The 26,170-nt window shown below is 40.5% G+C and overlaps 1 protein-coding gene across 1 annotated transcript in view; it reads left to right on the top strand.

Annotated features, from left to right (window-relative positions):
- Positions 1-26,170, top strand: part of EEA1 (early endosome antigen 1) — a 157,827-nt gene that overhangs the window by 36,500 nt on the left and 95,157 nt on the right. Inside the window, exon 2 of the mRNA XM_065403979.1 lies at positions 11,052-11,144. Coding sequence (XP_065260051.1) covers positions 11,052-11,144 — 93 coding nt within the window. The remainder of the gene's footprint in view (positions 1-11,051; positions 11,145-26,170) is intronic.

Below are 26,170 nucleotides of genomic sequence, written 5' to 3'. Positions count from 1 at the left end.
TGAGTTGACAAAATATGAGGAAGACTCCTGACTTGCACTGGAGTTAATAACTATCCATAATTTTGTGCTTAGATTGTATGAATATATACTAGGAGTATAAACTTTAAAAAGTGAGATATTATGTTCTGAAATGGCTAATTTAAAGCATGTATTGGTTTCTTCTATGCTTTTAAGCATGTGGTATTTGTACACATTTGATTAATAATGAAGTTTAAAATTACACACATTTTGCAGTCACTGAAACAGGTATATTTGCAATATTTTTTTCTTTGTGGCCATAACTTGAATTCGGTTAATGTTCTTTTTCCTAAGCCAACAGGTAGTCACGACTAATAGTATATCATGAATCCTGAAAGTGTGTAACATAGGGAAATCTCCACCTTTGTAACCTTTCACTTTGCATAGCAATTATAAGACAGCAGCAACTGAAGCTGCAAAAGCACTGTTTTCATTTCATGCACAATTGTGATCTTTTTCTTTGAAAAGTATCCTTTCAGTTCTTTTGATAATAGAAAGTAAACAGAATACTGATTACTATTCATCGTAGCTCATTTTAGTTTTTGAAGTTGGCATAACCAATCAGGGATGCGTGTCTTTTTTCATTCCCCTCCTCTTTTTTTAACCAAGATGATGTGTTGGATATAATGGCTTAGTCATCTGTTGTGTGTTGCATCCTGTGTCTTATCTGTTTTTTATATATTGTCTATTAGGCTCCGTTCCTGCAATCAGGTTTGGATGGATGGACCCTTGCATTCATATGGAGCCCCATTGACTTCGTTGGGTCTCCATGTGGATGCAAGGTTCTGCCTGCATGGATCTCATTGCAAGATGGGGGCTGAAGACTTTTTGTCCTTTGAGGCAGGAGCTGTTTCATTTTACCTGTCTGTAAAGCAGCTGGCATTCTTCAAAATAAGTAAATAATAATATTATACAGTACACAGTGTTTCTAGCATGTGAATTAATTTAAGTAATAGCATTGTGTAATTAATTTCAGTGGATAAAAAGTGATGTACTGAGGGCTTGGAATGATCTTATGTAATGTTAGTTTGAAATGTGAAATTACCTTTTAATAACTTGAAAATAGTCCTTTCTCACTAAAATTCTAAAGGAAAAATGAGTTTGTGAATAGGTTTCTTCTTCTTCTTTTAAAAATAGCACACACAACTAGTAAAATAAAGGAACAAAGCTAATGTCCTGAAAATTGTTCAGGAGCAGAGACTTAAACGAGCAGTGCTGTCTTTTTATATTTTGATTCTTGCATTTAATATTTGTTAGGGAATTCAGAATGATTGAACAGTAGAAGCCTTATGCTGTATTTAAATCCCTGCTGGGAAAATTGTGTAACTTCATGTTCATATATTATTTTTTCATTTATTTTTAAAGAGGTTGAGTTAAATCTAATTTGAAAAATGTTTTAAAGGGCACTGCTGATAAATTTGAGTACAGCTATACACAGAGAAGTGACTGTAAAAGTGACATCGTGGGAACCCATGTTTATATTCTCAGTGATTTCATGAGATGTACTAGGTTTCCAAATTTAAAATAAATAAGTAAATATATGTAAAGCATCACCTGATTTTTAAAAGGGAAACTGTTCTCTTCCCCTTCTTTCTTTGTTGTTGTTGGTGATGTTTCTGCATTTGGTTAGCTTCCAGTTTTGATGATACATGAAGAATACTGTGTAGTTCACCTTGTTTTTCAGCAGCTGTATTGGCTGTACAGTGTTAACAGTAGTAAACTTGTACTTGTAGTTAAAATAAACAAATATGACTCAGGCACACAGGAAGCAGATCTGTTGAATAAGAAGGTGCTAGTTTTACATAATCATTTTTCCAGCGCTAACCATACTTCAGTGCTTCAGAATTTTAATCTTGTAAAAATGTTTGTAATAGTTTTATGTATATTTTATGTAGATAGCTTTTCTCTCCCTCCCACCCACACCACAGAAATTTATCCAGGAGTGAATAATTAAAAGACAAACAAACAAACAAGAAAACTAAAAGGGCATCAGCCTTCTTCTATCCTCTTCTGGGTTATATAGTATGGACCATACTTATAAAGCTGTGCGTATACACTGTGATGTTCATAGTGCATGGTACAGCAGTGTTTATGCTTGAAGCCAAGTATCAGAGGGGTAGCCGTGTTAGTCTGAATCTGTAAAAAGCAACAGAAGGTCCTGTGGCACCTTTAAGACTAACAGAAGTATTGGGAGCATAAGCTTTCGTGGGTAAGAACCTCACTTCTTCAGATGCAAGTAATGGAAATCTCCAGAGGCAGGTATAAATCAGTATGGAGATAACGAGGTTAGTTCAATCAGGGAGGGTGAGGTGCTCTGCTAGCAGTTGAGGTGTGAACACCAAGGGAGGAGAAACTGCTTCTGTAGTTGGATAGCCATTCACAGTCTTTGTTTAATCCTGATCTGATGGTGTCAAATTTGCAAATGAACTGGAGCTCAGCAGTTTCTCTTTGGAGTCTGGTCCTGAAGTTTTTTTGCTGTAAGATGGCTACCTTTACATCTGCTATTGTGTGGCCAGGGAGGTTGAAGTGTTCTCCTACAGGTTTTTGTATATTGCCATTCCTGATATCTGACTTATGTCCATTTATCCTCTTGCGTAGTGACTGTCCAGTTTGGCCAATGTACATAGCAGAGGGGCATTGCTGGCATATGATGGCATATATAACATTGGTGGACGTGCAGGTGAATGAGCCGGTGATGTTGTAGCTGATCTGGTTAGGTCCTGTGATGGTGTTGCTGGTGTAGATATGTGGGCAGAGTTGGCATCGAGGTTTGTTGCATGGGTTGGTTCCTGAGTTAGAGTTGTTATGGTGCGGTGCGTGGTTGCTGGTGAGAATATGCTTAAGGTTGGCGGGTTGTCTGTGGGCGAGGACTGGCCTACCTCCCACGGTCTGTGAAAGTGAGGGATCATTGTCCAGGATGGGTTGTAGATCACTGATGATGCGTTGGAGAGGTTTAAGCTGAGGACTGTAGGTGATGGCCAGTGGAGTTCTGTTGGTTTCTTTTTGGGGCCTGTCTTGTAGCAGGAGGCTTCTGGGTACACGTCTGGCTCTGTTGATTTGTTTCTTTATTTCCTTGTGTGGGTATCGTAGTTTTGAGAATGCTTGGTGAAGATCTTGTAGGTGTTGGTCTCTGTCTGAGGGGTTGGAGCAGATGCGATTGTACCTCAGTGCTTGGCTGTAGACGATGGATCGTGTGGTGTGTCCGGGGTGGAAGCTGGAGGCATGAAGGTAGGCGTAGCGGTCAGTGGGTTTTCGGTATAGGGTGGTGTTAACGTGGCCATCGCTTATTTGTACGGTGGTGTCTAGGAAGTGGACCTCCCGTGTAGATTGGTCCAGGCTGAGGTTGATGGTGGGGTGGAAGCTTTTGAAATCATGGTGGAATTCTTCCAGGGTCTCCTTCCCATGGGTCCAGATGATGAAGATGTCATCAATGTAGCGTAGGTAGAGAAGGGGCGTGAGTGGACGAGAGCTGAGGAAGCGTTGTTCCAGGTCAGCCATAAAAATGTTGGCATATTGTGGGGCCATGCGGGTGCCCATAGCGGTGCCACTGGTCTGGAGGTATATATTGTCACCAAATTTGAAATAATTGTGCGTGAGGATAAAGTCACAGAGCTCAGCAATAAGTTGTGCTGTGTCATCATCAGGGATACTGTTCCTGACAGCTTGTATTCCATCTGTGTGTGGGATGTTTGTGTAGAGAGCCTCTACATCCATGGTGGCTAGGATGGTGTTTTCTGGGAGGTCACCAATGCATTGTAGTTTTCTCAGGAAATCTGTGGTGTCACGGAGATAGCTGGGAGTGCTGGTGGCGTAGGGTCTGAGTAGGGAGTCCACATATCCAGACAGTCCTTCAGTGAGAGTGCCAATGCCCGAGATGATGGGGTGTCCAGGATTTCCAGGTTTGTGAATCTTGGGTAGTAGATAGAATAATCCCGGTCGGGGCTCCAAGGGTATGTTGATTTGTTCCTGTGTTAGTGTAGGGAGTGTCCTGAGTAGATGGTGCAGTTTCTTAGTGTATTCCTCAGTGGGATCTGAGGAAAGTGGCCTGTAGAATCTGGTATTGGAGAGTTGTCTGGCAGCCTCCTTCTGGTAGTCAGACCTGTTCATGATGACAACAGCACCTCCTTTATCAGCCTCTTTGATGATAATGTCAGGGTGGTTTCTGAGGCTGTGGATGGCATTGCGTTCTGCACGACTTAGGTTATGAGGCAAGCGATGTTGTTTTTCCACAATATCTGCCTGTGCACGTCGGCGGAAGCATTCTATGTATAGGTCCAGACTGTCATTTCGACCCTCAGGAGGAGTCCATGTGGCGTCACTACGCAAGAGGATAAATGGACACAAGTCAGATATCAGGAATGGCAATATACAAAAACCTGTAGGAGAACACTTCAACCTCCCTGGCCACACAATAGCAGATGTAAAGGTAGCCATCTTACAGCAAAAAAACTTCAGGACCAGACTCCAAAGAGAAACTGCTGAGCTCCAGTTCATTTGCAAATTTGACACCATCAGATCAGGATTAAACAAAGACTGTGAATGGCTATCCAACTACAGAAGCAGTTTCTCCTCCCTTGGTGTTCACACCTCAACTGCTAGCAGAGCACCTCACCCTCCCTGATTGAACTAACCTCGTTATCTCCATACTGATTTATACCTGCCTCTGGAGATTTCCATTACTTGCATCTGAAGAAGTGAGGTTCTTACCCACGAAAGCTTATGCTCCCAATACTTCTGTTATGCTTGAAGCCTAAACTAAATGTGTGTGTGTTCTTAAATGTTTAGTAATGAAAAGATCAGTTAAAAAGATTCTTTCTCCAATTTACTGATAAAGTCCATGTACACTGTAAATTTGAAAGTTGTTCTGTGGATTGATTTTGAGGTTTCAGCGTCTTCACAATATCCTACTAAATTTGCATTTAAATTTTTCATGTTACTAAGTAGTTTGTCTCTGCTATATTGCTAATGGACATGTACGTTTCTCCAGATTTTGAAGGTTAATTTAAAAAAAAAAAAAAAAAAAAGCACACACAAACCCCTTTGTAGCATGCTTTTTCCTGTGTTGTAGGCTGGAACTATGTCTGTTTTAAGTAAGCATTTTACTTTCAAAAGGCTAGAAAGATTTTACCATTATTGTTTAATAACTTTGGCTAGTATTTGCATAACACCAGGAATAAGACGTCTTGCAGTGCATTTCAGTGTGACTATAGCACACCTAAGGTATTTCATAAAGCAGTGACTTTAATCAAGCAAGCAGTAATAACATCTTACGTTATATAGCACCTTTCATCCTGAACATTGCAATAACCATGCATTTGCAGGGCCAAATGCTTTAAAGCAATTTGTGTTTTACAAGCTATCAATATTTAATATGCATAACTCATGTTGAAATGCAGACATCTCTGGGGTGAAGCATGGCAGCTGTTTAACCGTGTACAGTAACATTATGTAAGAATTTACAACGGAAAGAAAATAACATGTTCTTTATCATTAGTTGCTTCAGCAGATCTCTACTCTGGCACAGACGCACATGTTCCAGAAGTGTGGGTCTAAAAGTGTCCACCCTCCCATTATCCCTTTCTTTCCTCCTATGTAGGTGGGCTGCAGAATAGTCTTCTTGCATCACTGCCAAGGGCTAGCAAGTTTGCTCATTTTTCTGTACTTCCATCTTTCTATTCTAAGACTTCACTGCTAAAGTACATGAAGGAGCATTCTTTGAATTTTAGGTTCTGAAGGATGGAACCAAAGACCTACTTTCATTGCAAGGGGTCCAGAAAAGGTGCATCCCTTAGTGCAGACGCTCTCTTTGTATCAGAAAGGTCTATTACCACTTGGGATCAATTGTGTACTGGAGACATTTGAACAGATGGGAACCTAATTGGCTCTGAGGTTTCGAGAATTAAAGTTTCTCTGTTGTTAGGGCCTGTAGGAAAGTCTCTCCATCATCCTCAGAGTTGAGCAGCTTGTGGTTCTAAGAGTACATCTACCCTACCCGCCGCATCGGCGGGTAGCGATCGATCTATCGGGGATCGATTTATCGCGTGTAGTTTAGACGCGATAAATCGCTCTCCCGTCGACTGCTGAACTCCAGCTCGGCGAGAGGCGGAAGCAAAGTCGACAGGGGAGCAGCGGCCGTCGATCCCGCGCCGTGAGGACGCGAAGTAAGTGATTCTAAGTTGATCTAAGGTATGTTGACTTCAGCTACGCTATTCTTGTAGCTGAAGTTGCGTATCTTGGATCGATCCTGCCCCCCTAGTGTAGACCCAGGCCTAAGAATTCCCTTCTCATAAAAAATGGGTTAAACAGCTGATCTGACAGTCTGAAGTTGCTGTTTCTCTATATGAGAAAAATTTAGTATCTGAGACTCTCAGTCAGTGTGAACATGCATATATCTTCTTTGGGGTTCCTCAGTGCCGGGGGGTACAAGAATGATGTCTGGGCATAACCTTTGTTCAGATGGCCACAGCTCATGTACTGTGTGGCAAGGTGCTTCTGCCTCAAATTCATAGAGTTTCAAGGTGAAGAAAAGTAGAGTAATAACAAGATGCAGTATTCTCATTCCTCCTTCCTCCCACTTGTCTAAGATAGATAAGTCTTTCGTCTGGGTATGTGCACATTAGAGAGGAAATTTTGCAATAGGAGTAGGTGGAACAGGCAACATTTTAGTCCTGTAAGCTCTTTGGGGAGGGGATCATGCTTTCCTTTATTTTATGTACATCATCTAGTATTTTGTGTGTATTACAGGAAACAAATTCTTAATAATTATAATTGAAGAGATTTCTTCTCTCTTCCCAGTGGAATCTTTCGATTTTTCCCTCCCCTCTGGATAACACAAAGGTGCTGGGAGCTGTATGACTGTCCTTTTTCAAAGCCCTGATTTCATTAGTTCAAAAACAGATGAAACCTAGAGCACATTAATGGAGCCAAGGATTATTGCCCACTACTTGGATGTTGGCCATTTAAAAATGCACACATACATAACTAGTTCAAAGCCCCTCTTCTTTTCACATTAGTCTCACATAGAATCATATCCTAACTATTAGACCCTACAGATCTTATGGTTGTCAATCTCAGAGGGCTCAATAGCCTAAGGCGTGCCAATACCAATCTTGCTCAACACCCATGATGACGTTGGGCTTGATTATCCTCTCGCTTAGCAAGTGTAACTCCATTGACGTCAGCAGAGCTACTTCTTGTTTATGAGTGGACAATCAGACCCATTGTGAACATCTGGGTCCATGTAGCAATTTTGCTGGTCAAGTACAGAGAACCTTTTCCATTGGTCCCCCTCATCCATGCTGTTGAGGACTCCATTTTGTTGTACTTTACAGTTTGAAGGGCTATTACTATGAGCCATTAAGTTCTTGGTTATAAAAAATGGTTCCACCTTTACTTCTGATAAAAACCTAAATCTCCTTCTGCCCACATCCATCTCATGTGAAGTTGAGGGGAGAAGTCCTCCCTTTTTCCAACTAGGAACAATAAAGTGGGTGCTAGGATCTTTTAGTTTTAGATTACAGGTTTTTACTCTCATTGCTTTTTCATTCCCATGAAGAAAAGGGGATCTGTGTCCAATGCTGATCTCAACAAATGTTTGAATAAAACAAAATTTCATATAGTAACATAATTCCTTCTGTTCGCAAGATTGCTTTGGAGTTGGACACTCAAGATGCATCCTTCTCCATATCGAGAAGGCTATGAGATACCTAAGGTTCAAGTTAGGCAACAATAATTTCCCGTACAAGTTGCTCCTGTTTGGACACACCGTTCCTTCACCAATTCTTTATTAGTGGCGTTTACTCACCTCTGTCATCTAGAACTTCAGGAATATTCATACTTAAACAGTTGGTGTATTAGAGCTTATTACCACAACATGAGATTTGGGCGTGGTTCAGAAATCCCTATCAGAAAGTGCTTCTATGCCTTTACCCTCTGTTCCCTTTACTGCAGCACAGCTGATTCTAGGAGCCCAAATTTGGGCAAGTCTGTTCTTGTTCTCAGATCTCTTTGCTCTGGGGAGAGAATCACTAAGTCTCTCACCCTGGCAGTTAGGATCTTTGGACCTTAGTTGAGGAAGAGTTATATTTAGGTGAAATCTAATAAAATTTATTAGCAAGTTTCCAGATCTTCACATAGTAGACATATGCTTTAGACATAAAAGTATTGCAGTAGTTTGACCTGAAGGTTGACTATTGACTGACAGTAGATGTAGGTATAGCTCACAGGGTGTGGATGTGAGTTAGAAGCTATTTGTCATCAAGAAAGGAAAGGATAATTAGTGTCTTAAACATATACAAATGCTCTTACATCACATATGATATCATTTAATCTTGTGCTAATATTCCTATGCACGGGGTGTCTCCCCAGGAGTATCAGGAGACTTTCCTGCTCCCTTTGCTGCTGGATATTTCATACCTTTCTAGAAAACAGGGATATCAGCAATTTAGCCCTCCTTGAGTATCTTGCCTATTACTTCCACAATGTAATATACCTAACCCCTCTTCCCCGAACTGTTCTTATCACATTGCTCCCCACTTTGAATCCCTCCACTGAATCTCCACGTTAGCAGTACTTTATATAAAAGATATATTAGTTACTGTAAGGAACACTGTCTGCTGGTACAGAAGAATATGTAACATTGTTCATAACTTGTAGGTGCTATTGTGTTATGAACTTCAAATAGCTTCTTGAGTGCAGCTTATCTGCCACATGAAGCTTTTGTCACTTCCTTCAGGGCCTTGCATGATACCTTTTCCCCACCCTACTTATCTGACCTCCTCATTTTTTGTGTTGCTCCCTGCCCCCTTCATTTCACCAGTGTTGCTAGCCTTGATACCTTGCTTTCCTAGAACAGTCTCTGTACATTCTTCCATCCTACTCCCTACCTGTGGAATGCCCTTTCTGTGTTTATACTGATCTCATTTTTAAATCCCATCCCAAGACCTACTTCTGTTGTGAAGTCTATAGGAAATTAACTGATTGGTAAGAAAGCAATAGATGGTAGCTGATACAATATAAAAAAATAAGTTATGAGAAATACCAATATAAGTGCCAGGCATCACTTTGATGTATATATCGTGTTTATATATCATATTCCTTTCTTCCACCTTTGATCCATTTTTTGCCTTTTAGATTATACATTTTTAGAGGTAGGGGCTATGTCATCATCTTCTGTGGTTAGAAATCTTCTACCATATTATGGATGCTACTGCACTCTAAATAATAATTTTATAGCTAGAATGAGACTGTATTGTTCTCTCATGTTGTTTTTTGTCTTCTTTCATGTTTCCAGCAAATAGACTAAGTAACAAACAGGACACAAAATGCATAAACTTGTAGCAGTGGCCATTTCAGCAACAACTAAAGGGAGAGGATGCAACAAGAAGAGGTTCCCTCTTCTCCTGTCTCTTGTCATGGTCACCATTGCCCACCTCTGTTAGGTGCAGTGCATTCAGCTAATTTCCCACAACCACTCACCTCATCCTATTTGATCTTCAAAGACTTCTTTAAGGTGTACTGTATGTTAGGAGCAGTACAGTAATTAGATGACAGATTTGATCAGATAGATTTAAAATTATATTTAATTACTAATACAAGTCTGTAATTCTGGAGGGGAAAAAAGAAATAGAATATTATTTATAAACGCAAATAGAATCTATACTTCAATTTCAAACTAAGGGAGAAAATTACATTTAGAAGCATCTTTATAAAGGGTTATTTATTGATTTGTTTAAAAGATTTTGGATTTTTTTTCCAAGGCAAATAATGTTATGATATTTCCGTTTCTGAAGTATGTAGACAAAACTTATTCCTGTAGCCCTCTCCCTTTAAAATTCTGTATGCAGAAAGTGTGAATACCTTATATAAGATTGCCTACAAAATTACAACATCAGTACTTCATTCACGTTCTAACCCTGTCAATGGAATTCTTAAAGTAAACTTTGAGTTGGCTCTAGATTGGGAGTGATTGATGGTCACCAAAAGTAAAATTTCAGACCCCAAAAGTAAAATTTTACAATAAGAGTAAACAAATCCTTGTTTTTTCAGAACAATCTGGACCCACACAGAATTTAAGAGGGAGAAAAATGTTATGCTATGGAAGATTTTTTTTTTTTTTGATTGGCTGTTTCAATAACTTTCCTTGCTAAAGTTTGCCTTGTTGAGGATGTTAACTTTCTTTTATGATTCTGATGAAGCAGTGGAACTTTTGAAGTAGATAAGAAAAGGGAAAATGAATCTCTTGCTGAAAAGTAGGATGAATTGGCTGAGGATTAGTAACCTGTATCTATTTCACGAGACTTTGAATGAAGTAGTGTTTACTTAATTTGTTTACTGGTTTGAAACTGTAATTTGGAAAGAAGCATATACTGGAAGCAAATGAAAATATACAACTTAATTTTATAGGATTCCTTGTTGAATAAGCTAGTCTAATTTAATTGGAAGTTTGATCTATGAAGCAGTTTTAACTTTAGTTTTCTACTTATCCTCTATATTGAAATTTGGTGATTTGTAAAGTAATATTTTTTTATTTACTTACTACCATATCAATGGGCCAACTTTTGTCAGCTTTTCTACTGAATAATCTGACAAGTATAAAAACATTGTTTTAGTTATCAAAACTCTACAGTCTGAAGAGGAGTATGTTAGTATTTATTTAATACCTTGTTTAAGAGGCAAAATTTTAATTTCTAGGATTTTTCTATTGAATAACCATTTAACTGTATTTAGCTGTAATTTGAATGATAATAAGTGCAGTTTGGCTTAGTTCTTTATGTATTAAATTCTTATATATTGTTGTGTATAGTTGTGTACAACTAATAAATACTCCTTACTCAAGTGATCATGGCAGGGCTTGGCAGTAAGTTTGGATTGTACACTGTTGCATTGACTATTTATGCAGTATGCTTGTCAGTTTGTTCAATTTACTATTGACGTAAAATCTTAAAATTATAAACAAATTTATAAAAGACATTCGTTTTTGCAACATAGACTTCAGACTCAGTTTAATAAAATTTATATTTCTTCCGTTTCAGACTCCAGGCAGAGTTGGGTCTCAGAGCTCGGATTCGGATTCCTCTGCAGCCCCAGGAAATGCAGTGGACGTGAACAATGAAAGCACTTCAGAGGTACTGTAGAATAACAATATATGGAACTAGGGTCTTACACTTGGCATCTGATTCACCTCTCTTTGAGAGGGACTTGAATTAGACAAAATCTGTGTAAATGGACAAATGTGTTGTACCAGGAAATGAACAAATGTTTCATAGCATGCATGAATGAGTGAGTTGAATTTGTGAAGTTTTCTAGCTTAAAATGAGCAGACATATTCTCAATAGGCTTCATAGTGAAATGTCAGCACATATGTGGTTAAGTGAGAACAAGAAATATATAAAATATATTGCTAATATGAAATAATTTCATCTCAGGACTTTGAGTAAAGTGACATGATCCTGTTAATTTGCGTGAGGCATCAGTGATTCTACATTTGATATCAAAAAGAACCTGCATATTGGTGTAATATGCTTCAGATACATCAAGAAGTGCTAAAGAATTGTGTGGTGTCTGCATTTTTATGCAGTCAAGTTGCTCCGAGAACTGATGAAGAACTCAAGCATAGGGCTCATGCATCACTTGCTTTTTCAAGCTACTCTCTAGTTGTCTTAAGAAATGCCTAAATAAGTTGACTAATGCAGTGACTAGTGGCAGACTGGATTGTTCCTGTAATATAGTATGTTTGAAATTCCCTGTGAGCATGTAGTTAAGTGCAGAGGTGAATTGAATCACTACAATAAAGTATGGTTCCTTTGTGTTGAAGAGTCTAAGTTAATGATAGGTAAATCTCAGAAAGTTCAGATATTTACAGTATCTAACCTCAAAATCTGTTGTGGTCTCCTACCCAACTGGCTTAAAATGTTCCCTTCCTGTGATCCTTCTTTCCATGTACATTGTGATCTGCTGCCCATGTCCCTCATAGCCAGACCCATTGTAGGACATCTTCCTCTCATTATAATCCCATCCGATCATCTAGTATTATATGGAATTGAGAGTCCCAATGGATCATTCATTCTGTTCCAGGCAGGCAGGTTTATCTTTCTAAATCTCCCAACCCAGGGCATTGTAGGATCTGAATAGAGACAATAACCTGGGCCCAACAGAAGATCTGGGGATCTATGTAGACTATGTCTGCACTACAGAATTAAATTGACGCAAGTTGTGCCGATGATCATAAACTGCTATAATTACAGCACTTGTGCATGTTCACACAACTCTACTTGTGTTGGCGGAGTGTGTCCACAGTTGGTGCTGCAGCATAGAGAAAGAGAGCAGTGCACTGTGAGTAGCTATCCCATGTCATGCAAGGGACATGACACTGAGGAGCACTCCCTTAATGGAAGCTCTCATAGCTGTGTATAAGTCCAGATGTCCTTAGGGAACCTATCTGAAGGGGTGGTGTGAAAGGGGTACTGAGAGATGCAAAGAATGTGTGTGGAGAGTGTGGGAAGGGCATGGCATGCAGTTCTGTATAGGCTGCAGGGGAAGGCAAGCACACATGTTCTGACTGCAGCATCTCTTGTCCTCCATTGGTTTTATCATTTGCTCCTGGTCCACTAAAATACATTCCTAGCCATGCTTCCTCTCCAGGCTATCTATTTTCAATTTTTCATCAATTGTCTTTCTTCATGCCCTGTGCTCAACATCTGTGGTATCTGATGATAGGAGGCCCTCCCTAAATATGTCCTCCTTACTCCTCCTGCATTGCCTCCTTATCTGGTGGAGGCGCTCTGTTGGTGTGTAAGGGGTTCCCCTGAAGTGCACATCTGCAGAAGCACAAGAAGCAATAAACAGAGGCACTCACAGCATTGAATCATTTATAGGTAAATACACCTCTTTCTCACTCACTCTCCCTTGGCAAGCATGCAGCTCATCGAGTGCCCTAAACATGGTGAGTTTGGCCCGGGGGGGGGAGGGGGGAGCGGGAGGAGAAGGTCCAAGATGGAACAAAGGGTCTTATGTGGCTTTTTAAGAGGATCACTGCAAGCGACTAGGGACACTATTATAAATTCTGCCACCATTTTCCACAGGTGGGGGTAATTGAAGCCGATATCTCACTCCTGAGGGTAAACAAGGATGCAAGGGTGCATCTCTGGCATTCATGCGGCTTCAGACCAGGTCTCTATGCTGCTTGTCTGTGTGTCAGTTTGGTCCCTGCACAAGTGATTGCCAGTTGGCGTGACAGAGTTTCCTACAGTGGGGGAAGAAACAAAGCATTTCTGCCAAGGAATCTTCGGCAGAGGATTGGCAGGTACCTCCAGGAAAATTTCCTAGAGATGTCTCTGGAGGATTCCTGTGAAATCTCAGTGTGAATTAACGAACTTTTCTGCAGGGCCTGCACTGCTTAGCTGTAGGGGAATGGGAAGCAGATGCAAATACTTCTACTCTTGTACATTTCTATCCCTTTACCCACTTCTAGTACACTAAATGAAAGAAAGGACAGCGCTATCTCATGTAACTGAGTAGTATCAAATCAAAATGAACGCTTACCAGAGCTCCCCTCTTGTGTATCATGCGCGCCAGAGCTGGAGTGTTGAGACTGCCTTGAACCCTCTGGACTCGAGAAGAGGTCCTGGCTTGCCACACCTACAGGACGACCCTGTCACCTGTCCCACCTCATGCTCCAACTCCACTTCCTCATCCACCACTTTGTCTTCGGGGTTCAGTCCGCTGGCCGCTGTCTCCAATTTCCCCTGAAGTATCCACGGGGCTCTTGTTGGTGGAGGAGGGATTGCTGCCGAGGATGGCGTCCAGCTCCTTGTAGAAGTGGCAGATCTTTGGCGCCGCTCCAGAGCAATGGTTTGCCTCCCTTGCCTGCTGGTACGCCTGCCTCAGTTCCTTGATCTTCACACGGCACTGATGCATGTCCTGTTCGTGGCCCTTCTCCAACATGCCAAGAGAAATCTGATTGTAGGTATCGAAGTTCCTACGGCTGGAGCAGAGTTGGGACTCCCTTTCCCCACCGATCGAGCAGGTCCAACAACTCTGGTGTACTCCAAGCGGGAGCAAGTTTGCTGCAGGGAGCCGCATGGTCAGCTGGGAAGATACAATGTGAACGGTCCATACCGAGCAAACAGGAAGTGGAATTTCAAAAAATCACAGTCCTTTAAAGGAGAGTGGCGGATGCCTGTGTACCTGGCTACAGGGCAGCGGAGTTTGAACTGCTGACCACAGCGGCCAGCTGGGCATTGTGGGACACCTCCTGAAGGCCATTTACAGTAACATAATTAAACACAGTGTCTACAGTGACACTGCATTGATCTAACTTTGTCGCAAAAAGCTCTACGCCTCTTGTTGAGGTGGTTTTATTTTTTTGGAGTAACAGGAAAGTTAAATCAGTGGGAGGAGCATTGTTGTGTGTACACCTCCATTGTTTTGTTGATGAAAGCTGACTTTTGTTGACAAAACTCTGTAGTGTAGACAAGGCCTTAGATCCCACAAGTCTTCAATAGATATCAGGATTGGGTTGAAGGGGGCTGGAAGAGGAGGAAGCGTTAATTTAATTGAATGGATCCAAGTCTTGGAGTTGCTTTTTTGGGTTAGGACTAGGGCTGAGGTCATGAAGCTGTTTTCAGATCAATATGTCTGAATATCTTATGCCTAAGGTAAATCTAATATGAATATGTAGAATTTTTAAAATCGTCTAAGAAAGCAACACCTTTGTAAATCCTCTCTGTTCTTTTCTTCATGTGCTAGGTACACTGTGCGGTGAAAACCCTAAACAAAGAAAATCAGATCAGTGTATCAAGTATCCAGTGTATCACTTATCCAGAAATACATATCCATCTTTGTAACCTCCCCATGTGTTAAATGATAATGCCAGATGTATTGTAGCCCAGCACACTCTTTCTGCTGTGCAGCATTACCTGTGCATTTACATGGTCCTGGTTTAAAACTAGTAAGATATTTGATTCTGTGTGCATCTATTTGAATGCCCATGTATACATTGGTGACTTTATCTTGCCATTTGGTGTTGAGTATGTGGAGTAAACAGCGTAGGTGGAAACTATTTAATCTTTTCTCCTGATGAGCATCAGTTATCCATGTTCTACCAAGTGTGACAGCCCTGCTCAAGCAAAGATGACTGCGCTGGCTGGGCCATCTGTGTAGTTTGGAAGATGGACGCATACCCAAGGACATGCTATACGGGGAACTATCAGACGGAACAAGAACAACAGGACGTCTCAAGCTTCGCTATAAATACACATGCAAGCGAAATATGAAGGCATTTGGAATTGATCCTGACCGATGGAAAACCTTGGCAAGTGATTGTAACAAGTGGTGCCAATGTCTCCATCAAGGCATCAAAGTCCATGACAGGAGCTGGCTCCTACAGCTTGAAGAGAAAAGAGCCCATAGGAAGCAAGCAGTTCCCAACTAAGAAACATACATTTGAAACAGCTGCCAAAGGTCATGCAAATCTCGGATTGGACTATTCAGTCACATGAGACATTGCAAACCATCTACATCATAGGCTGCAAATCCCACCATCTCTTGCAGACGAAAGGATGCCAACTATGTGTACATGCATTTCCCATTTTACGAAAACAAGTGGCATGCACAGTTTTGAAAATTGAGCTCCAGAAGTTAGCTTGCGTATATAGCTTTCTATTTTTTAACAGTTTCTGTTAAAAGCTTATTTTAACTGGAAAGCAAAATAAACCAAAAAGTAGGTTTAACTAATGCAATTTGGGTCTTGGTTCTCTACTCTTATTTTCCTCTTTCATCAGTGAGAGAGAGACATTATTAAGGCATTGCACTCTTTTGGATTGACTTGTTAGCACATACTTCAGACAAGGGGCTAGAGGAAAGGTACTTCTGATGTTGCAAGATTTTCTTATAGCTGTATGGATTTAACTTCGTAAGTTAGGTTGTTGAACACGGTAGTGCAGTGAACAGGTGATCCTTTAAATTGAGGTAAATGACCATTCTGGATGACAAATGTGTTGTAAATGTTGCTAATTGGTTAAAGCTGTTCTGAATTAAAAATAAAGGTTACTAGGGTTTTTGTTTTTTTGTTTTTAACAATTTATGTAAAGCGCACTCTTACCTTGGTTACAGTTTCTTCAGAATTTAAATTTTACTTCCATGTGCATATTATTGCCTCTCATATTCTGAATCCATAATAATAGTGCTTTTGCTAACAGTACTGAGATAAATTTAAAAAGCCCTTAAAAAACTGCTTACCATTTAAGAAATAACTTAGGAGAAAAATAGTTGGATTTACTTTGTATAGCTCCACATCAACAGATTTCTTTTTAAAGGGACACTTTCTTCAGTTTTTTCCCCCCTGAAACTATTTTTACCTTCTGTTTTTCATAAGGAGCATTTAACATTACTGTAACTGAAGGCAATCAGAAGGAAAAAAATGTATAGTACAATCATTTGTCAGAAAAACTTTGACTGAACTCCCCCCTAGAAAATGTGTGAATTTTCACCCCTCTTCTGCAAATGTTGACTTGAGTCCTCTTGTTCATGTACTATGGTATTCCAGCTCTTTCACACCCTTTCCCAGTTTATTTTTATAAAAGGTCTGAAAGCAATGTTACAAAATGTCATGTCAGACCTTTGTACAGAACTTTGACCTAGGCTATGTCTACACTAGAGAGCTTACAGCGGCGCAGTTGTACCGATGCAGCAGCACCACTGTAATATCTCTCGTGTAGCTACTCATTGCCGATGGGAGAGAGCTCTCCTATCGACATAATTAAACCACCCCCAGCAAGTGGCAGTAGTTATGTTGGGAGGAGAAGCTCTCCCGCTGACATAGCGCTGTCCACACTGGCGCTTATGTTTGTGTTACTTATGTTGCTCAGGGGTATGTTTTTTCCCCCACACCCCTGGGTGACATAAGTTATACAGACATAAGTGGTAGTGTAGATATAGCCCTAGTATTTTACAATGGCTATGTCATGATACATTATGCATAATGTGCCCCTTTGTAGTGTGGAGCAGTACCAAAGGCCTAGTGAAACTGATGAAAACAATTAACAAAATGAATGTACTGCCTACTGTCAAAGTTCAGTGTCTCAGATATGTTTTGTTTTTAATTCACTTAACAACATTCTGTTTGTCTTCTCTGTGTTTTGGACTCCTGATCAGCAAAATTTCATCTTAAGAAACTTACTGAAAAGTAATAAGCACGAGCTTTGTTTCTTGCATATAGGCAATAGCATGCTTTTTAAGAATTTTAATACATATTTGACGTAAGGTGCTCTTTCTGTTTATATTCTTAGTTTTTAAAAAAATGTACATACCTAAAAGTTACTGTTTCACAGGGCTTCATCTGTCCACTATGTATGAAAATGTGTGTAAGTGCCACTGGTCTGTCTGAACATTACCAGAATGAACACATTGGGACAGAGACAAGAAGACAGGAGCATCATGACCTGCCCGCTGTTACTGTGGGTCTTGTTTATTTTGTTTGAGTAGCTTGGTAATGGGTTGCTTAAAATAAATGTCTTTCCTTTCCGGTTGCTTGGGTACCAGCCTCTTTCACTTTGTTTCTTGTGATTCCCTGCTGTAAGGAAATATGGGTTGATCTTTTTATGCATATTTACAATAAGGTATCTCTTGAGATGCCTTCTTTTGTTTTCTTTCTGGTTTGCAGCTGTCTCTCATGGAATTTCTGTATTATCAGAAATTTGCATTCAAATTTTTAAAAACAGTTTTTGCATGATTGTTCTCTGAATTAATATGTTACTTCTGCATTAGTGAATGTACTTTACTTCTGCGTTAGTCACAATAATGAACCTAAGTATAAGATTTGGGAAATCATTTATACAGTTAAATGTTTTAGAATTTCTGTTTAACTATCTACTTTACTCTTAAGACAGACTTTTAATGGGAGTCTGGTTTTGAGGTACAGTTATAATTTAGTTAGGAGAAGATATTTCAATAATATTTGGGATGGGGGAATAGGAACTTTTAAAAAACATTCAGAATTTTCCCTTTAAACAATTTTACTAAGGAGTTTCAAGTACACTGACAAAATCACAATAAAAAACTTCTTATAAAACAATTCTGAGATTTAGAACACAATCATTATTTTATATCTCTCTGAGCAAATGTAAAAGCTTTTTGTTTAAGTAGCTCTTGTGTTTAGAAATATATTTAATAATTCTTCCATCCTTCAGTGTGGTGTTAATTTTATGTTGGTCAGTCTTCTGGTAAATCAAGTAATTTTTCCTCAGTACTCATGGACATCAGATACTGAAATGATCAGTTGCAGGTGCAACTATAATGATCAGTTGCAATTAGTCATGTGTCTAAATTATCAGAAAGGTACAACCCCTCCTCTTCTCCCCCACTCCAGGGGGAAAAGCACCCAAGCTACCCAGGTTCTGCCCTTTCTGGAAAATGGTGAATGTTTAAAAAAAAAAAAAAAATTCCATTCAGGAAAAAAACAACTGCTGCGGAAGAATGGGAATGGGACTAGGTGATTTTTGGCCATCTGACGGCCACAGGTGGACCTATTTACATCATGGAGCAACAAGAAAATTATAGCATTTGGCTCCAGATATTGGCACTAGTGGACATTGAGGGTGAACTACTACTTTTTCCTGGGATTAGACTAGCTAATGTGTTTTTCTCCAATTCCATTATGTTCTAGGAAGATCATGGTGGCCAAGTGAGCCTTGTTTCATGCAGCGGGACCTCTGCAAACAAGGGAACCACCTTAGCTGTTCTTGTCACCATTTCAGGATGCTCTTTCCAGGGCTGCCTGGGGAAGATGGAACAGATGTGTGTATTCACAAGCAAATAACAGCCAGGCTTTGTCAGGCTCTCTGATTGGCCCCCCTCTGAGCTTTAAGAAAGTCTAAGCTAGGTTGGCTTTTGGGGATGGGCAGCTTGCCACTTATTAAATGAGGCTGGAGTGCAGGGGAGGATCCTTTTGCCTCCCTTCTCCCAGCATCACTTTTGCCTGTGTGTGAAGAGGTCAATTGTTTCAGTGGTGTGAAGTATACGAAGTGGTATGTTTTTGCATTTTTATTTCTCCACTGGGAAGTTGATACTATCATTGAAATGTTGTAATTTAAGTTATTTTGTCATTTATTGGTACTTTGCAACATTAAATGCTTGCAGGACAGTCCATGCAGAGGAAACTTTACAGCCAGTTGACAGTTAAATTAGGGGAAGTGATCTTTGTCCCGTGTTTTGATGACTGGGGAATCTGGGGATTGTGATGTCTCAGGACAGTGAAACTCACCAATTGGGACTCCAGGGATTGTCCTGAGATTACTCTAGATCTCGTTACAAGGATCGAGTGTATGCTGGCTTATTGTTGAAGTGAGCTGGCCAAATTTTTGTAAGTCATATGGCCAAATTGGTCCGTGGACCAGCAGGAGAAGAACTAGGGTACTGCTAATTATCAATTGGAATTAAGTGCTGTCTTTGATTAGGAGATGGGCTGCCCTTACTGCGAGAACTATTCTTTATTTCCCATATCGATGATGATTATGTTAAATAAAGTGAGGTCTTTGTTACCATGCTGTTCAGTCAAAATACAGATGTCTTCCCTAAGGCATGCTTGGCAAATTACCACTTACCTGTGGCATGTCTGAAGCAACCAGACCTTGAGTGATTGAATTTAGTAGCCTGGAACTTCAGTAGGCTGAACCTTAAACAATATAGCTACATGCAGAAATTAGTAGGTTTCCTGCTTAATTTGTGGTTATATTTTGAAAAGTAACTGTGTAAAAATAATTTCATAGAATTTTGTTAATTATTCCATATTGAGTCGCTGACCAGTAAAAGAATGACTTTCTTCTAATTGGCAAGCCCTGCACACTCAACCTGGCATTTGAAATTCAAACTCAGCTGTTTCTGGCTCATGCCTTATCACCAGGTAATACAAACTCTACAAGAAGAACTTTCTTAACAATTAGATTCTATTCTGGCAAGCACTTAAAAAATATATCTACTTTTTTCTGAAGCTGCATTGACTTTGCAGGGCTACCAGAAGTAAAAAGTAATAGGAACTACCTTTGTTAAAAAATTAAATGGATGAGTTGCTTAATAAAAGTAGGGTAATGAGTAAGTGTCATTTTTATGTAACTTTTCTTATCAGAAATGAGTAAGTCAGGAACACCTCCATCTCCTTAGAATACAAATAGATATGAAGGATGCAATTAAAAAAAAATACATCAGAAGCAGGAAGCCTGCCTGTCAATCAGCGGGTCCACTGGATGATCACGGTGCTAAAGCAGAACTCAAGGAAGATAAGGCCGTTGCACAGAAGTTAAATGAATACTTTGCAGAGGTCTTCACTGCAGAGGATTTGAGGGAGATTCCCATACCTGACAAATCTTTTTAGGTGACAAATCTGAGGAACTGTCCCAAATTGAGGTGTCCATAGAGGAGATTTTGGACCAAATTGATAAATTAAACAGTAATAAGTCACCAGGAGCAGATGGTATTCACCCAAGAGTTTTGAAGAAACTCAAATACGAAATTACAGAACTACTAACCATGGTATGTAACCTATCATTTAAATCAGCCTCTGTACCAGATGTCTGGCGGATAGTTAACGGAACACTGATTTTTTAAAAAGGCTCCAGAGGTGATTCTGGCAATTACAGTCTAGTAAGCCTAACTTCAGTACCAGGCATATTGGTTGAAACAGTAGAAAAGAATATAATTATCAGATACGTAGATGAATACGACCTGTTGGGGAAGAGCCAACATGGCTTTTGTAAAGAGAGATCATGCCTCACCAATCTATTAGAGTTCTTTGAAGTTGTCAACAATCATGCGGACAAGGGTGATCCAGTTGGGATAGAGTACTTGGATTTTCAGAAAGTGTTTGACAAGGTCCTTCACCAAAGGCTCTTATCCCATGACTGCTTACTTTGCTTAAGAGGGAAGGTCCTCTCATGGATCAGTAACTGGTTAAAAAATACAAACAAAGCGTAGGAATAAATGGTCAGTTTTCACAGTAGAGAGAGGTAAATAGCAGGGTCCCCTAAGGATCTGTACTGGGAACAGTGCTCAACATAAATGATCTGGAAATGGAGATAAAAAGCTACATAGGGATCAGGGCCGGCTCCAGGCAACAGCATAGCAAGCTGGTGCTTGGGGCGGCACATGGAAGAGGGCGGCATGTCTGGCTCTTCAGCGGCGGGTCCCTCACTCCCTCTCGGCTGGAAGGACCTGCCGCCGAATTGCCGCTAAAGAAGTGGTGGCGGTAGAGTCGCGGCGGAAGTGCCACAGATCGCGATTGCGACTTTTTTTTTTTTTTTTGGCTGCTTGGGGCGGCAAAAACCCTGGAGCCGGCCCTGATAGTGATCTCACAAAACAGGATTACTGGGTAACAAATTGTTGATATCTTCAAAGTAATGCACATTTCAAAACATCCCAACTATACATATAAAATGGTGGGTTCTATATTAGCTGTTACCATTCAAGACCAAGATCTTGGAGTCATCATGGATAGTTTTCTGAAAACATCTGCTCAAGGTCCAGCGGCAATCAACGAAGCTAACAATGTTAGGAACCACTAGGAAAGGGATAGATAAGACAGAAAATATCATAATGCATTATAGAAATCCATGGTAAACCCACATCTTGAATATTGCATTCAATTGTGGTTGCCCCATCTCCACAAAGACATATTGGAATTGGAAAAGGTACAGAGAAGTGCAACAATAATGATTAGGGGTATGGAATAGCTTCCATATGAGGAGAGAGAAAAAAAGGCTGGGACTGTTCATCTTAGAAAAGAGATGACTGAGGAGGAATATGATACAGTTCTATAAAATCATGAATGGTGTGGAGACAATGAATAGGGAAGTGTTATTTATCCCTTCACATAACACATGAACCAGGGGTCACCCAATGAAATTAATAGGCAGCAGGTTTAAAACAAACAAAAGGAAGTACTTCTTCACACAACTCAGTCAGCCTGTGAAACTTATTGCCCGGGGATGTTGTGAAGACCAAAAGTAAAACTGGATTAAAAAAAGAATTGGATAAGTTCATGGAGGATAGGTCCATCAGTGACTATTAGCCAAGATGGTCAGGGATGCAATCCCATGCTCTGGGAGTCCTTATACCTCTGAGTGCCAGATGCTGGGATTGGATGACAGGGGATGGATCACTTGATGATTGCTGTGTTCTGTTCAATCCCTTTGAAGTATCTGGCATTGGCCACTATTGGAAGGCAGGATACTGGGCTAGATGGACCATTGGTCTGACCCAGTGTGGCAGTTCTTACGTTCTAATAAAAATTTGCTTTACATCTAATTGTGATTTGTTGCAAAAAATGCTGTTTGTATTAGGGAGTAAGAGTACTGTTTACAATCTGAAATTTGTTAATTTAGCATAGCTCTTAAATTCTGTGTAGCTGTGGTAACCAATACCAAATTGTACAGCATATTAAAAAAATAAACTGGTTCAGTTATATTTATTAGTGTAATATCAGAGGGGATAGAGAATAGAAATTGCTTTTGTTTTAAAATATGGTGTTGATGAAAATGGGAGACTAATTGGAGTGATTTTTGAACTAAGATGTTGGAGCAGCGCCTGTCTCCAGTGCTCCATATACCATACCAGTGCACCTGAATTCCATCCTGCAAAAACCCTACTATTATATCCCTGAAACTCTTGAGAAGGGACGTAGGCTATGTCTACACTACACAGCTTTAGCAACACGCCTGTGTTGCTACAGCTGTGCTGCTAAAATATTTGTCAGCTCTCCTGCTGACAGAAAACTTCCACCCCCAACGAGCCGGGTTAGCTTTGTCAGCAGGAGAGCGCTCCTGCTGACAAAGCACTGTTCACACCGGCGCTTGTCCGCAACATTTTTGTCTTTTGGGGTGGGTTTTTTTTTTTTTTTTTTTTTTTAACACCTCTGAAAGACAAAAGTTTTGTTATTCAATTGCCAGTGTAGACAAAGTCTGAGTGGGGAAGAGGTTGTCCCTGAAAAGATAAGGCCACATTGAAAACTTCACTGTAGGTCTGGCCTGGGATGAGTGGCAAGTGGCTATGAAATTCCAGTATAAAGCTAAGGAGATGATTCTCTATAAAGACTGAAAGCATTATCTACATCATTCCCCCTTCCCTCCAAAGCCAGATGTGAGCAGAAAAAGTAGCAGAGACGCAGCTATTCAGTCCTGTGAATGGTCTTCTGTGCTATGTAAACTGTGTCTAAATCAACATTAAAATAGTTCTTTGGAATGGTTAGAGATTAGGAGGCTTCTATAATAGCATTCTGCCAGTAATACTCATTGGTTTTATACAATGTTTATTTCAGTCTGTACACTGGAACTGTTTGTGGGTCTGTATATGTGTGTGGGATGGTGAAGTTTTTGTAACCATTGCAAGTTATATTGGTACAATTAAAAATATATGTATTGTAATTGATCGCAAGGAGTGTTTCTGCCCAGTTCTGCTTTTAGTGTACTGGCTTACTTCCCAAAGAATACTCCATCGCTGCAATGATGCATGAGAATATTAATGCTACCCTAAAACGAATTTGACATTTTAGTTACTTCAAATGGCTTCTGTATTAGTTGCGAGAGGATGACAGGACACCTGGAAATGTAACTAGGTAACCAAGGCTGAATTTTAACTCTTTGAAAAATTTGTCTATAAATGTAGGCAGAATGTTCTGATATAGATCTTGTTGGAAGACTTCTCTTCCAAAGCTGATAAGGTAGCCTGAACTGTTTTCCTGGAGACCACAATGTTTGGTGAAGTTTAGGCATTAATGGCACCCTCCTCTACTCAGTTTCTTTAGGATTCCTTTCCCTCTGCCTAAAGAGCAAGTCCCAGACTCCAGAAATGTCAATTACAGGAGTTTTTAGGAGTTGCCATGCCACACCATTGCATACCTAACGGTAAATGGAATCTTTGTCCGCTGTGTAATCATGGGATGAAAAATGTTAAATCTATTTCAGATTGCCTCGGTTGTCTTTTGGCAGTTAAAATATTGCATACATTTTTAAATGTATTTCCCCAGTGGTAAATGTGTTTCATAAGGAATATTATAGGTATTGCACAAGATACCACTTGGTTACTCTCTCCCCCTCTCCCGCCCAATATACAAAAGAGCCAATTTAATGAAAATCAGACCCCAGTATGTCTACACAGCAATTTAAGCCCAATTTTGAGCCTGGGCTCAAGCCAAGCCCCTCTTGCATCCATATTGCAAATGTGCAAACCGAAGGCTTGAATGCAGGGTCCCAGGACCCTGCAGGTTGCAGGGGCCAAGCCAGGGTGGATAAATATCAATGATTTTTTTAAAAAATTGGATTTTTTAATTTAAATTGGATTTTTTTGATAAAATGCTTTTTGAGGAAAAAACCTACCTAAAGATAGTTTTAATTAAAATACATTATAGCTCAAAGATCTCTCATCATGGAATAGGTCTTACAAATTCTAATTCTATACTATGAGACAATATATTCATGTAATGTTTAAGAAAAGTTTTGTAAATGAGTTCCAGTAATTCATGGATTAGGGACCCAAGCTTATGGGGTTCCAGGGGCTACTGTACAGATTATTTAGGCTAATCTTTCTAGCTATCCAATGGGAGTCAGTGCTCAGTCTAGAAGATACCATCAGAGATGCTTAGTTTTGTAGTTCTCAAACTGTGGATTTGTGTTTCCAGAGATAATGTTTTGTTAACAGCAAAAATGTTTTTAAATAAATAACCAAATAATATATAGAGGTGAGAAAAACAGACCTCAACCCTGTTGTCCCTCTGCAAATTTCTGTACACCGAGTCAATCCCTTACCTCTCTCTAAAAGTGCAAAGTTTCAAAAAGTTCAGTGAATAGAAGATTGTTGGGGGCGGAATAGATCTGGACAAGGAGAAGAAATCTGGAGATAAATGTGAGAAGGGAGGGACAGGCAGTAGAAACAAAAGTGAAACTGTTTGAGCAGCATGTTCCAGAAGTCTTGAGGTCTTTCTGAGTGTAGCCTTCATTGATTTGAGATCTACCATACCATTCTCTCACTAGAAGGGAAAACCTATAATGGCAGCAGGCCGTAAAAGAGACCCAGTTTGGGTCTCGTCTATCTCCTCTGTCTCCGAGTTGTGAAGGATATTTATTAAGGTTATAACAAGAATGCACTTTTATGTAGAAATACATGATTAAATTGAGTCTTCCTGACTAGTTTTTAAATCATGATTTAAATCAATTTGATTTATATCAAATCCACCGTGGGCCAAGCCAGTGTTAAGCTGGCATCTAGGGTCTGAGCCCCATTGATTGCCTGTGTACATGCGGCCACAGCTTGACTCAGGTCCTGTAAGTCCTCTGACTGTATCCCGCAGTTCCTGGCGGCAGAGGAGCAGTGTTGCAGGCAGCCAGCGCAGCATTCTGGAAGCACCATTATTGTCTGGCTGAGCATGCTCCCCCTTTCTCCTCCCACGGCAGTGGCGCATGGAGCTTACCTGGAGCAGGAGCAAAGCTGATAGGCAGGAGGTGGCTCCTGGCTGCCAGGATGTTGGGGGTCATCCCTCCCCTGGCAGGGCTGCTGCCTCTCCCTGCAGGGCAGCCGCTTGGTCCCTGCTCTGCTCTCTGGCCCTTGCTTCCAGGCCCCCAGCCCTCCCTGGGGCTGCTTGTGCAGAGGAGCTAGAGCAGTGTGCACTCTGATGGCAGCGAATGGGAGCCAGCCCCCAAACTTCCATGCAGCCTCCTGGGGATCCCTTCTCCCTGCCTCCCTGTGTGCAGCAGGGATGGGAATAAGGGATCCCCAGGGGGTACTGGAGCACCCCAACCTTTGCAGATGCACTTCATCGCTCTGCAGCCGGCAGCGGCCAGGCTGGGGTGTGAGTGTGCCTTTCTTCTGAAACCTACATTTTATGTCAAACTTCAAAACAGACAAATAAATAAAACACAAAACACATTCATTGAGCATCCCATTTTAAAAATTAAGAATTGAAAAGTTTCATTTTGGTAGTTTGACAGCCCTGGAGACTGATGCCCTATTTACCTTCATAATTGGTGCACACAGACATTTTACATAAGAACATAAGAATGGCCGTACTGGGTCAGACCAAAGGTCCATCCTGTCTACCGACAGTGGCCAATGCCAGGTGCCCCAGAGGGAGTGAACCTAACAGGTAATGATCAAGTGATCTCTCTCCTGC

Source organism: Emys orbicularis, chromosome 1 (genome assembly GCF_028017835.1).
Source record: "Emys orbicularis isolate rEmyOrb1 chromosome 1, rEmyOrb1.hap1, whole genome shotgun sequence".
In the NCBI taxonomy this organism is placed as follows: Eukaryota; Metazoa; Chordata; order Testudines; family Emydidae; genus Emys; species Emys orbicularis.
This window is presented reverse-complemented; position numbering and strand designations above follow the sequence as displayed.